Source organism: Rhizophagus irregularis, chromosome 32 (genome assembly GCF_026210795.1).
Source record: "Rhizophagus irregularis chromosome 32, complete sequence".
Classification (NCBI taxonomy): domain Eukaryota; kingdom Fungi; phylum Glomeromycota; class Glomeromycetes; order Glomerales; family Glomeraceae; genus Rhizophagus; species Rhizophagus irregularis.
Genome location: NC_089460.1, coordinates 182,069 through 196,926, shown reverse-complemented (window position 1 = coordinate 196,926; position 14,858 = coordinate 182,069). Strand labels below are relative to the sequence as shown.

Below are 14,858 nucleotides of genomic sequence, written 5' to 3'. Positions count from 1 at the left end.
TGTATAATTAATATAATAAAGTAATAAAGGAAAAATTTAAATAAAACTTATAAAGTAAATTAAAAGCATAAAAATAAAATTAATAAATATAAACCCAAATATATTATTATATTGAATATAAAGCTATATCAGTTATAAAACCTTTATTAATTGGTAAAAATTTATTTTTTAGTTCTATAATCAATATAGCTATTCTTTCATTTATGGATTATTATAATATATAATTAATTTATTCTTAATATATCAGAAATTCATAATTCTTAACTAATATAACTAATATAATGGATTTTTGATAAATTTTACTAATGATATAGATGAATCAAATTTTACTGTATATATATAATAGGTATATAAGTATAGATTCTTTACTTTTTTATTATTAAATACAAATTACTGTATTTTATTTTAATGGTTTATACTTGTAAAAATACAAATATATAGCAATAGTATACCAATTTATTTTAGTTAAAAAATATATAAATTTTTTTTCTTTAAATAATAAAACTAAAATTTTAAAAATTTGACTAAAAAAAATCCTTTTTAAAACAAAAAATTGTATTTTACTTATAAAATCAAACTTTCCTGTTTTTTTTAAAAAAACTATTTAAATAACAGCTTTTATAATCTAAGGAAAACTTGTTCTACTCATAAATTTACATATATTAATAATATTTATATTATTATTATTAAAATAATATCTCAGTCAAAAATTTTAAAATTTTAAAAATATTTTTATATATCAATAGTGATAATCACCACTGGTGATATTTTGCAATACCCATATTTTAAATGTTAAATTATATTTTCTTACTATTTAATATATGGTTATAGAAAGATAATTAAAAGTTCATTATAAAAAATATATTTATTGATTATATCTTTGTATTTCTGTCATTAAAAGATAATAAGCTATAATTAAAAGTCTTTAAATTAAAAAATACTAATAATTTTTTATTTATTAAAGCTTAGAAATATTAAAATATTACATTATATAATAATAAATTTAATGAGTTTTTGCTTATTTTTCTACAATCAATAAACAATATAAATTATAAAGAATATCTTATTTAATATTATAATGATATTATAATGAATGATTTTTTAACTATTTTTCTATAATTACTAAATGGCAAGAAAATGCAGTTTATTGTTTTTGAAAAAGTTCTTTTAAGATATGTAATGTAAAATTTTATTTATAATTGTATTTAAAATAAAACAATATTTGATCTGAAAAGATTATTATATTAATGTATAAGTTATATTTATTAAAGATTGCTATATTAATATTTATATAAATATAGTTTATATGTAATAAATTTAATAATAAATTATTTATAATCTATTCAATTTCAGATGGATTCTACTTGCCCAATTAAGCAGATAATTTTAATTGTCTGAATTATGCAAATTACTATTTGCAATATTAGCAAGTTTGAAGTAAACTTACAAATTTTGGCCCTATTAATGTATGTAATGTATCCCAATTATGATTCGCAGAAATTCCTATTAATTATTTCCAAAAAAATATCAAGAAAAATATAAGAAACTATCGAATATTTAATTTCTATACTAAACAAATCAGATTCCAGAATATAAAAACACACATTTAACATGTAATTTTTTCCAGAATTTAATAAATATTAAATACCTTTACAGATGCTAATAAGTTGGTAAACCCATTGAAATCTTCAATCGTCATCCCCGTATTCTGCCGTAAGTTCGCACATATGATGGATTATTCTAAATGGAATAATCAAATCCAAATATAATTGCATGCTTGCACCCCAATACTCGTCTTTGCTCATTTGTCTCATTAAATACCAAGTATCCAAAATAAAGTATAGACTCAATAACAATGCAAGGATAAATGCAGGGATCAAGTCGGAAAAATTAAACACCCAAGGATGAAGTATTGAAGAGATGATAATAATTACCACCGAAATGAGAATTCTACAGAAATTTAATAAAGATTATTTATATATGTATAATAAAAAATAAAGATAATAATAAAAATATATTAAAGATAATTATTTTTAATTACAAAGGTTCTTTCGCTCTGAATTTATAAGTTTTTTGATTTGTAAACGCAAGTACTGAAAGACCTGCCGCCAACATCAAAATTAATGTATCAAGTATAAAAGTAAATTGAAAAACAGAAACTAATATCAGGTATATAAATGAAAATAATTTAGTAATTAATTCTTTGAATCATAAAATTAAATTAATAAATACTCACCAAGTATACCGATAATATAAGCATTTAAACATGTGTATAATATAACGAAATACCAAGGTGGTTGAAAATCATCGTTTGATTTGTATGTTAAAGTGATCAATAAGAGCAACGACACGACGACTGAAGCCCCCAGAATCCATTCACTAAATTAAGCTAATTAACATCGTAGTTAATTGATTTAAATAAATTTGAAAAAGTATATCTTACTTATAATATTTTAGTTCGTTATAAAGGAGTAGGGCCGTCGTGATGGTAACCACTAGAAGTTCGCTAGTAAAAATTGCCCAAACTTTGCGAACGAATGCTACAAAAAAAATGGAAAATTTTATCTTTTGAAGCTTCTATGACAGTTCAAGTGTACAAACACAATCGAACACGTTCTTAATACCCATTTGAACCGATAAACCACTTAAGAATACTGGTTTTCCGAAAGGATATAACCTGTTCTCATTATCTGTAATTTCTTCAGAAGTTCGGTCGCTTTCGCTATGTCTACCGATAGGAACAACAGTTGTTCCTGTATCCGGGTGGAATGTTTGATAAGACATGGCTGAGTATTGTGGACATTTCAAAAGTGAACAGCTATGCTACACATTTAAATATCTATTTTTACTGCGGCGACTGATCTATGTATCATAAGAAAATCTGTGATACTGATTTCGGAAATCATCGGTTAGTAAAGTATACTTATTTTGCATAATCTACAAAAAAACCATCTATCTCAATAAAGTCACCAGGTGCACCACACTGTGCACCACTGGTTGATTGACACCACTTAATTCTGGCCAAAATTATATTTTCGGCCGGAGTTAAAAACATGTTAAAAATTTTTTTTAAAGTAAAAAATGTAATTTACCCATAAAAATCAAATTTTTATGCTTAAGAACTGCCTGAAATTTAAATACAAAAATCAAAACATTGCATATTTTTCAAAAACTATCTAAATAACAACTTTCTTAAACTAAAAATTATATAAAAAAAAATGCAAATGAAATTTTATAAAAGATAAACTTTAGTAAACTTCTATTTAATTTGATATAAAAGAACTATACAGGCACCATATAAGTCCGAAATTTTAACATTCTGATATAAACTGGTCAATTAGTCAACATGAGGCTTCCAATCCGAAATGTTGTGCCTTATTCTGGAATGTTCGAAAATCATCCAACATCCGGCTATTCTATATATGATTAATCACATGCCCTTTGAAACCAACTGTCTTTATCGAATAATGAATAAATTCACGTGTTATCAATGCCACGCCACTACACAATTGTTAACGGCTTGGGCGATCAAATTACAAGTTTTTCCGGTTGTTTTCTCGGAAAAAACGTGTCTATATAGATGTATATATATACTTTAATGCCCACTACCGTTTCTCGGAGCGAATTCGGTTTTATCGGTTAAAGTTAACGTATTATTACCTTTAGAAATTTAGGTCTTTGTGAATTAAATAATTAAAGTGTAATTTTTATATACTGTTAGAGCTTATTCAGGTCTATTATTTCACAAAATACTCACATGTTAATTATTTAATATTTTATAAAATTCTTTAGTTATATTCACTTTATTTATGACTTTTATTCCCGAACAAATTAGCTTTTCAGTTATAATGGCTAAAAACGGTCGTAAGGAGGTGGAACAGCGTAAGGGTGAAGAAAAGAAAGAGCCGCAAATACGAGACGAACAGCAAGAAGCATTAAGAGAAAAGGCCATAAAAAATATGGCTAAACGGCCAGACTATGGAAAAACCGGTCGCCACACTCACGTTCTTACGAATTATTTTGAAGTTAAAAAGGTATTGGTATTTATTTCGCTTGCCTAAATTATAATCAGTATTGAATTTAATAATTTTGATTTCATTAGATAGCAAATAAGCCATACCTTGAAAAATATGATATATCTATGAAGCTTATAATTCAACAAAGACCCGAGGGAGAAGGTAATCAAAGAAGACGCGCCCCAAAGCAACCAAAGCAACAAAAGCAGCTTCCTGTGCATGTACAGCGCATGGTATTCCAACAACTAGAAAAACAAGAACGTAATGGTTGGTTCAAAGGAATTGGTGTAGTATTTGATGGTACGTATTTATTATATCATTCACCGCTGAAAGTTAATTACTAATATTTTGATTATAAAAAAAAATAGGAAATACAACTCTTTACTCTACCGATTTATTGAGATTAAATAGTCCAGATTCCGGAAATACATCGGTGAGGTGTAACACATATTTATTAATCTTTTATTTATATTTTGTTGGCTGATGTTAAACATTAATGCATCTTAGGTTAGTTTAAAAGATGATCAAGATTCAAGGGGGAACCCAATGGAATATAAAGTTGAAGTTCAGAAACTTGACAGAGTTGACTTAGGCGAATTAAAGAAATGTCTTGAGGGTAAAGAAATGAAATGGGAATATTTTGATCTAGGTGATTTTATTATTATTTTATTTATTTATTTTAATTTTATATGTAAATTTATCAATTTATTTGTTATTTTTAATTTTTTTTCTTTCAATATAATTTTTATAGTTGGAATAAGAGGATTAAATGCTCTCATACATCATATTCCATCAATGAAATATACACAATTTGGCGAATCCACATATTTGCCTTCAACTCGCAAATCATTAGGAGGTGGTGTTGAGCTATGGATGGGATGGTTTGAAAGTGTGAGACCTGGACAAGGTATTCTCATTTATAATATCTTAATATTACTGTAAATTTATATGCTTACTTGATTATCTTTTACTAGATAGCTATTTTGTTAATGTCAATACAACTTATACTGTATTTTACGAACCTGGTATTCTTTCAAATTTGATTCCGAAATACCTTAATTCCAGCATCCCAGAACGTTTTAGTCAAAATCAGCATGATAGAGTGACTGAACTTATACGTGGTTTACAATTTAGACCTGTTCATCGTCCTCAAGTGAATACAAGATTAAAAATCAAAAGGCTTTGCCCGAATAATGCCTATGATATTAAAATTGATATGCCAGATTCTGGTGAAAAAGTTGATATTTACACATACTTCCAACATCGTTATAATATCACTTTACGTCATGTACATCTTGTTGAACTTGAAGGTCGCAGAAATGATAAAGTTCCAATAGAACTTTGCAATGTTATTGAGGTCATTCTTTTTACATATAAAAAATATACCCATTTTTATGACAATTCTAACATTTGTATTTTATACGTTTAGGGACAACGATTTCCTGTTGCAAAATTAACCAGTGCTCAGAGAGGAGCAATGATAAAACATACCGCTTTACGACCTCAAGAAAATGTACATCGAATTAATGAGGGTGTACAAGATGTTTTACAATTTGAAAAAGACTTTAAATTAAGCAGCTTTGGGATGGAAGTTGATGAGCAAATGGCGATTATTCCTGGTAAGTGATTTGTTTGTATTTGTTAACATAATTAATAGTAAATTGTCATATTCAATTTTTGTTACTCTTTTATAAAGCTCGTGTTTTGAAGCCACCACAAATTTCATATCATTCCACTTCCAAGGCGGGTGGAACTGTAAGACCTAAAGAAGGTGGATGGAATCTGAGAGATCGTAAATTTGTACGAAGTGGAAATACTCTTCGCTATTGGGTTGTAGTTGCATTTATTGATCAGCGAAAATTCAACCAGGCGAAGCAATTTGTAAAAGAGCTTGTCAATACTAGCCGACAACAGGGAATGGTAATAATTATTAAAATTTATATTATATTATAATTATTGTCAATTTAACCTTTTTTTAACAAATAAGGATATTGCAGAGACTAATCCTAGAATCAATTGTGTCAAGCCACATGGTGATGCACAAACATATCAACGCATGATTGAGGCAGAGTATAATAATGCGAGAAATCATCTTTTGAATGATTTACAACTTATGCTTTTTGTTCTCCCGGATGATGATGAAAAGCGTTATCGGGCCATAAAATATACCACTGACACTATTATTGGTGTTCCTTCACAGTGTGTACAACTTGATAAGGTGTATAAAACAAGTAAACAATATTGTGCCAATGTAGCGCTTAAAATAAATTTGAAGCTTGGTGGAACCAATCAGTCTCTCGAGGAAACAGAAATTCCTCAGTTAACAAAAGAACCAGTTATGCTGCTTGGTGCAGATGTTACTCACCCTACTGGTGGACGTGCTGGGCCTTCAAGTACACAATTCCAATTCCTTTTATATTACTCATTTATTAAAATTTTATCGATTATTCTTAAAATTATTTCTATTTTACAGATATGCCTTCAATCTGTGCAGTTGTTGGTTCCCTTGATCGTCAAGGCGGAAGGTTTATCTCTAAACTTGAAAGTCAAAGAACAAGGCAAGAAAAGATTGAAAATATGGGTGGTATGGTTAAGGAAATTTTAATAGATTATCGTTCAAAAAACAATATTTTACCTCTGCGAATTATCATGTATCGTGATGGTGTATCTGAGAGTCAATTTGAAATGGTTTTAACACATGAACTTGAAAAAATCAAAGGTACATATTAATATAAGTTCTTTTTTTTGACAATAAATTCTTATATAATTTTTTTAATATAATATAATATTAGATGCTTGCAAAGAAATTGACGAAACATATAATCCTCCTATTACTTTTGTGATTGTAGGCAAAAGACATCACACAAGATTTTATCCACAACAAAAAAACGATACTGATAGGTAATTGAATTTAATACGAAATCAATAAAATGAAAATGTAACATTTCTTATATTTCATACAGTAAAGGAAATTGTGTAGCTGGTACTGTTGTAGACCGTAAAATAACACATCCATATTTATTTGATTTTTGTGAGTATTTCTTTATTTATCATTAGTTTTAATAATTTATCCCTGTGACTTACATTTTATGTTTTTTAGTTTTACAATCACACACAAGTTTACATGGGACCTCTCGTCCAGCTCATTGTATGTTTTTTGTAATTATTCCTTTGTAAAAAATTATTGTCTTCTAACTCTGATTTCTTATATTTTAAGATCATGTTCTTTTTGATGAAAATAAATTTACATCTGATATACTGCAAAACTTGACACATAAACTTTGCTATAATTATCAACGGTATGATCATTAATGTTAATTGGTTGGTCTTATAATTTATAATAACTATTGATTGTGGATTTATATCATATTTCAGTGCTACCCGTTCTGTTTCTATTGCACCGGCAGCTTGTAAGTACCAATAATATAAATTCAAATAATTCAATTAACTAATTTATTTGTATTATTTTTTTTTTGTAGATTATGCACATTTGGCGGCTAAACGTGCACGGTAAGTTAATTTCATTACCATTAATTCGTAATTAAATATCATAATAATATAATAGTTATTTATAGATTACATCTTGAACAACAGCCACGTGGAGAAACAGAATTTGTATTGAAAGAAGTTAAAGAAAGTTTAGCTAAAGGTAATAATAATAAGTTACATTTTAATTATATATTATTATTTGACTAATGCCTTTATTTATTTTCAGATAATACGATGTATTTTATTTAATCATTCTTTCTTAGGTAAATTTATTCAAAATTTATGAAACAATTTAATAATTCTTTCAATAAACTAAATTTATATTTTTTTTTCTTTATATTACTTAATTATATTTAAGATCATACAAATTAAAAAAAGAAAAAATAAATTATTTTTGTATAAAAAAATTTTATTGCAATAATTTAAAAAAAATTACTTTTTATGATAAAAGGATACCAACTAGTTAATATTAATAGAAAGAATTTTAGTTTTTTACTTGTAAGCTGTAAATAATTTTTGTAAAAAAAAATATTCAATAGATAATTAAATAATCTAAGAATGGATGAAAAGTTTAATTTTGTAATTATATTTTTAATCCATTTACAGTATTTTTATTTAGTATATTAAATTTTTTTTTAAAAAAAATTCTGCTATGCATTTATTAATGAATAAGTAAAAAAAGATACAAACTAAACTATCTACCTGAAATTATTCCATTTAAGGAATCTCTCATATATACAGTTGGGCAGTTATAAAGATATACAGATACAGCTTATATGAAATAAGCTTTATTTTAACCCTTTTAGACCTTGTAGTCTATACTTGACAAACTACAAAACTACCCTTCTATAAACCATATTATTATAAATATAAACATCAAAAATACAAAGTAATGTAAAGGATCAAACCTCTCATTAAAGCTCCTAATGGTTCAGGCTAAACTGGGGAACCGATCCGAAACTGGCTCAAAATTCGGTTCAGTTCGGTTCGGGTATTAGAACCGAAAAACCGGCGGTTCGGTTCGGTTTAATCTGATTTTTTATAAAAATGCGAAAAATTGAATAGCCGTCCATCTAGTGATCGTACAAAGTCGAGTCATATATCATTGGATTCGTCTCGACAAGACGCGTCGAATGGTGGTAAGATCATGTCTCTAGCATCGATAGATCACACGTTAACCCGCGCTAAATGATTTATCAATAATTGGAATTATCAAGCTATCTATCGATGCTAGAGACATGATCTTAGCGTCATTCGACGCGTCTAAGTGAGACGAATCCAATGAATATAAATTCGTCCGTATACGACCACTGGATGGCGAATAATGTCAAGTTTCGCATTTTTTTAAAATTTTTGAGCTATACATGCTGCCCAAATTATTTTGGGATGCCATAATTATAATTTGGGATGCCATAATTCATTCGGTTTATATATAATTTACTATGTAAAGTGCCAAAATAATTTGGGATGCCATAATTGAATTTGGGATTTTACTTATAATTACGGCAGTCCAAAATAATTTGGGTGGCATGTATATTTTGAGCGTTAAAAATTAAAAATTCCGATACATGAATTTATTCGCCGTCCAATGGTCATACAAATATGAATTAGGACTCATTGGATTCGTCTCGATGAGACAAGTCGAATGGTGGTAAGAACACGTGATAATGCCAATTTTTTATAAATCATTTAGCGTGAATTAACTTATGATCTATTAATGCTAGAGACATGATCTCACTACCATTCGACTTGTCTCATCGAGACGAATCTAATGAGTCCTAATTCATATTTGTATAACCATTGAACGGTGAATAAATTCATATGTCAGAATTTTTAATTTTTAACGCTTGAAAATTTTAAAAAAATGCGAAACTTGACATTATTCGCCATCCAGTGGTCATATATGGACGAATTTATATTCATTGGATTTGTCTCACTGAGACGCATCGAATGGTGCTAAGACATGTCTCTAGCACCGATAGATGGCTTGCTAATTCCAATTATTGATAAATCATTTAGCGTGAGTTAAACTTGTGATCTATCAATGGTAGAGACATAATCTTACCACCATTCGACGTGTCTCATCGAGACGAATCCAATGATATATGGCTCGACTTTGTATGATCACTAGATGGACGGTGTGACACACCGCCCATAGGATATTAAAATAAAATATCGTATGTTGCCACCGACGTGTTGAGTTCGTATAATATTTATGCTTGGTTTTAAAATAAAAATTAGTTACAAAAATTACAAAACATTATTTCTTACCGAAATTTTAAATTACAATAGTTTCTCTATATTTTCATTAAACCATTAATTAAAATGAAATAATTAATGTGGCACTTTTTACTCATAAGAAAAAGGCTAAAAGAATGTGTTTGTTTATTATTAAAGACGAAATAAAATTTTTATTTTCCAAAAATTGAACTGCGGAATTTCCTATCGAAATCCACTTGTATTTATACATTTTTAAGAAAAATATTTCTAATATTTCTAGTATTTCTAATAAAATTTGAAGATCTATTATCATATGACTATCTCGTTACACTAAACTAAACTATAAATATAATTTTATTGGCTAATTATTTATCCATCACTTACTCCGCCATGTGACTTGTCACGTGACTTTGTATTCCCAACTATTTCTTCTTGTGTAACCATATCATGTGACTTACTGCGCCACAGGATTTACTGCGTCATTTATCTATTATATTTTCAGTTATTACAATGGCTATTCAATTTTTCGCATTTTTATAAAAATCAGATTAAACTGAACTGAACCGCCAGTTTTTCAGTTCAGTTCTTACAAATTTTGGCTTTAATCTGAACCGTCTATAATCTGGACCAAACTGACCTGTTCAGAACTTTACCTCTTATAATCCTATTATAGGATTCTTTCATCTGTTAGTAAAATGGCATACAAATCTGTAAAGCTCCGAATGGGTCAGTTTGGTCCGGATTATAGACAGTTCGGATTAGAGCCGAAATCTGTAAGAACCGAACCGAAAAACCAGCGGTTTGGTTCAGTTTAAGGGGAGTTACACATATCACGTAATATTCATTTTCTTATAAACCTTACCCCCCCCCCCCCTGTTAGATTTCATAACCAATCAAATTATAATATTTATAAATCATATGATTTAAATAAGTGTAACGTAAAATTTTAACTACCCCCCTCCCCCCCTATAATAATTACATAATATGTGTAAGCTCCCTAATCCAATTTTTATAAAAATGCGAAAAATCGAATAGCCGGCAATCTAGTGATCGTGCAAAGTCGAGCCATATATCATTGGATTCTCCTCGACGAGACGCGTCGAATGGTGGTAAGATCATGTCTCTAGCATTGATAGATCACATGTTAACCCACGCTAAATTATTTATAAATAATTGGAATTAGCAAGCTATCTATCGGTGCTAGAGACATGATCTTAGCACCATTCGACGCATCTCAGTGAGACGAATCCAATGAATATAAATTCGTTCGTGTACGACCACTAGATGACGAATAATATCAAGTTTCGCATTTTTTTGAAATTTTTGAGCGTTAAAAATTAGAAATTCCGATACATGAATTTATTCATCGTCCAATGGTCGTACAAATATAAATTAGGACTCATTGGATTCGTCTCGATGAGACGAGTTGAATGGTGCTAAGATCATGTCTCTAGCATCAATAGATCGTAAGTTAATTCACGCTAAATGATTTATAAAAAATTGGAATTAGCAAGCTATCTATCGGTGCTAGAGACATGATCTTAGCATCATTCGACGCATCTCAGTGAGACGAATCCAATGAATATAAATTCGTTCGTGTACGACCACTAGATGACGAATAATATCAAGTTTCGCATTTTTTTGAAATTTTTGAGCGTTAAAAATTAGAAATTCCGATACATGAATTTATTCATCGTCCAATGGTCGTACAAATATAAATTAGGACTCATTGGATTCGTCTCGATGAGACGAGTCGAATGGTGCTAAGATCATGTCTCTAGCATCAATAGATCGTAAGTTAATTCACGCTAAATGATTTATAAAAAATTGGAATTAGCAAGCTATCTATCGGTGCTAGAGACATGATCTTAGCATCATTCGACGCGTCTCAGTGAGACGAATCCAATGAATATAAATTCGTTCGTGTATGACCACTGGATGACGAATAATATCAAGTTTCGCATTTTTTTGAAATTTTTGAGCGTTAAAAATTAGAAATTCCGATACATGAATTTATTCATCGTCCAATGGTCGTACAAATATAAATTAGGACTCATTGGATTCGTCTCGATGAGACGAGTCGAATGGTACTAAGATCATGTCTCTAGCATCAATAGATCGTAAGTTAATTCATGCTAAATGATTTATAAAAAATTGGAATTAGCAAGCTATCTATCGGTGCTAGAGACATGATCTTTGCATCATTCGACGCGTCTCAGTGATACGAATCCAATGAATATAAATTCGTTCGTGTACGACCACTGGATGACGAATAATATCAAGTTTCGCATTTTTTTGAAATTTTTGAGCGTTAAAAATTAGAAATTCCGATACATGAATTTATTCATCGTCCAATGGTCGTACAAATATAAATTAGGACTCATTGGATTCGTCTCGATGAGACGAGTCGAATGGTGCTAAGATCATGTCTCTAGCATCAATAGATCGTAAGATAATTCACGCTAAATGATTTATAAAAAATTGGAATTAGCAAGCTATCTATCGGTGCTAGAGACATGATCTTTGCATCATTCGACGCGTCTCAGTGAGACGAATCCAATGAATATAAATTCGTTCGTGTACGACCACTGGATGACGAATAATATCAAGTTTCGCATTTTTTTGAAATTTTGAGCGTTAAAAATTAGAAATTCCGATACATGAATTTATTCATCGTCCAATGGTCGTACAAATATAAATTAGGACTCATTGGATTCGTCTCGATGAGACGAGTCGAATGGTGCTAAGATCATGTCTCTAGCATCAATAGATCGTAAGTTAATTCACGCTAAATGATTTATAAAAAATTGGCATTAGCAAGCTATCTATCGGTGCTAGAGACATGATCTTAGCACCATTCGACGCGTCTCATCGAGACGAATCCAATGAATGCTAATTCATATTTGTACGACCATTGGACGACGAATAAATTCATGTATCGGAATTTCTAATTTTTAGCGCTTGAAAATTTCAAAAAATGCAAAACTTGATATTATTCGCCATCCAGTGGTCATACATGAACGAATTTATATTCATTGGATTCATCTCGATGAGACACGTCGAATGGTGCTAAGATCATATCTCTAGCACCGATAGATAGCTTGCTAATTCCAATTATTTATAAATCATTTAGCATGGGTTAACATGTGATCCATCGATGCTCGAGACATGATCTTACCACCATTCGACGCGTCTCGTCGAGATGAATCCAATGATATATGGCTCGACTTTGTACGATTACTAGATGGCCAGCTATTCGATTTTTCACATTTTTATAAAAATCGGATTAAACTGAACCAAACCGCCAGTATTTCAGTTCTAATACCCGAACCAAACCGAACTAAACCGAATTTTGAGCTGGTTTTGGATTGGTTCTCCGGTTTAGCCTGAACCGTTCGGAGCTTTACAAATCTGTTTAGGATTTTATCTACTAATAAATATGCTTATCTGAAGAATACTGCATAAATAATTAATATAATTTGAAAGTAAATACATCAGATCCAACTATATTATCTAATATAAATACTTTTAATAGTTCTATTGCTGATCAACTTGAATTAATAAAAATTAAAAACTAAAATGCATCAATCCATTAGTCTCTTCTTATTAAACCAATCTACAAAATCTAAAAAGTTAGTTATATCAAACCTTTAACTTAGATAATCAACATTCCAATACCTTCAAGTTCTTCAAAAAACAATTGAGAGAAAAAATGCTAAAATTTCAGAAAAAAAAAGAAAAAAATAAAAATAAAAATAAAAGAAAATTATAACTTTTAAAAAACTTTGAAATCTGAAGGAAAAAAAAAATAAACTTCAAGTCTCTATCTATTATTACAATTCTTAAATAATAACTAATAATAAAAAAAAAAGTTTATTTTTCAAGTGATTATTCCTACTTTAACTAGTATTTTGCAAAAAAATCTTTATAATACTTTTAAAAATAAAAAACTAATAAGAAAACTTCATACTAATGTAAAGTTTAAAATTCAACTACTTTATTTGTAACTATTACAACTTTCAGAAATTCAGTAAAAGTTAAGTTTTATAAAAATAAAATTATTTTTGATATGAACTATTAGCTAAACTATTCCAAATTATGTAACTCTACCAAATCTGAAAATTTTAAAGATTTAAATAAATTTTAAAGAAAATTTCTTGAAATCCTTAAACTACTAAAAAGCATCTTATATTACTTAAATAAAAAAAACTTAAACTTTTCCTTTAGCAACTTTTACTAAAAAATGGCCAAGTAATAAACAAGTAATAAAAAATATAGTTGATTTTTTGATAATTGTCATTTAGTATATTAAAAATTATATATATTTAATATTTTCAATATTTTAATTTATTTAATTTAAAAAAAAAGAACTCCTTCTTATAGATCTCATTTCCAAAAATTCACACAGAAAGCAGAAACAGTTTTTTGACAAAAATGCTTAGGAAAAGTTGACGCAAGCATGAAATAATCCACATTTTTAAAGAGTTTAACATCACAGCTTCACAACTATGTCAGTATTAGATGTAGTAGTAGATTATTTTACTGAGAAAGTTGCAAAATAAGTGAAAAATGACTTTTACTAAAGCTCTGAATGGGTCAGGTCAGGTCAGGTTAATTGATAAACCTGACCTGAAAATTTTTTTCAGGTCAGGAGTAGTATATAAATCCCAGTTCTGGCTCACTTTTCTCAGAGTCCAATCCTGGTTACCTTTTTCTTGCTACCATCCCGTTGCTTTCCCACCGGCTGTGGGTCCAATTCTAGTCACCTTTTTCTTGCTACTCCCATTACTCTCCCACCGGCTGTGGGTCCAATCCTGGCTACCTTTTTATATTTTCACCTATTTATATCACTATTTTTACCTATTTATACCACCTATTTCACCTACTTATTTCTTTAAATCACCTATTTTATCTACTTTTTATTCATCCTACTTATATTTTCACCTACTTACTCCTAACCGAACAAGAAATAGGATTCCAAAGCCAACAGAGCCAAAAAAAGGTAAGGAAATATTAACCCATCCAGGAAACCAGCTATGGAGTCAATAGAGCGAAATAGCAAGACAAGCAATTACCCTTATATCGAGAAAAAATGTAATTGAATAAAAGATTCACATATAAAAGGTTTACAAG

The 14,858-nt window shown here is 29.0% G+C and overlaps 1 protein-coding gene across 1 annotated transcript; it reads right to left on the bottom strand.

Annotated features, from left to right (window-relative positions):
• Nucleotides 1-1,239: 1,239 nt before the first annotated feature.
• OCT59_022836 (uncharacterized protein) lies at nt 1,240-2,806 on the bottom strand. The gene is made up of 6 exons (XM_025321331.2): nt 2,625-2,806; nt 2,444-2,540; nt 2,237-2,379; nt 2,042-2,159; nt 1,649-1,950; nt 1,240-1,503 (listed from the first exon to the last, which is right to left on the bottom strand). The coding sequence occupies exons 1-5, from the start codon at nt 2,782-2,784 to the stop codon at nt 1,689-1,691; spliced, it is 780 nt and encodes a 259-aa protein (XP_025169154.1). The 5' UTR covers nt 2,785-2,806; the 3' UTR covers nt 1,240-1,503; nt 1,649-1,688.
• Between the last annotated feature and the right edge of the window lie 12,052 nt (nt 2,807-14,858).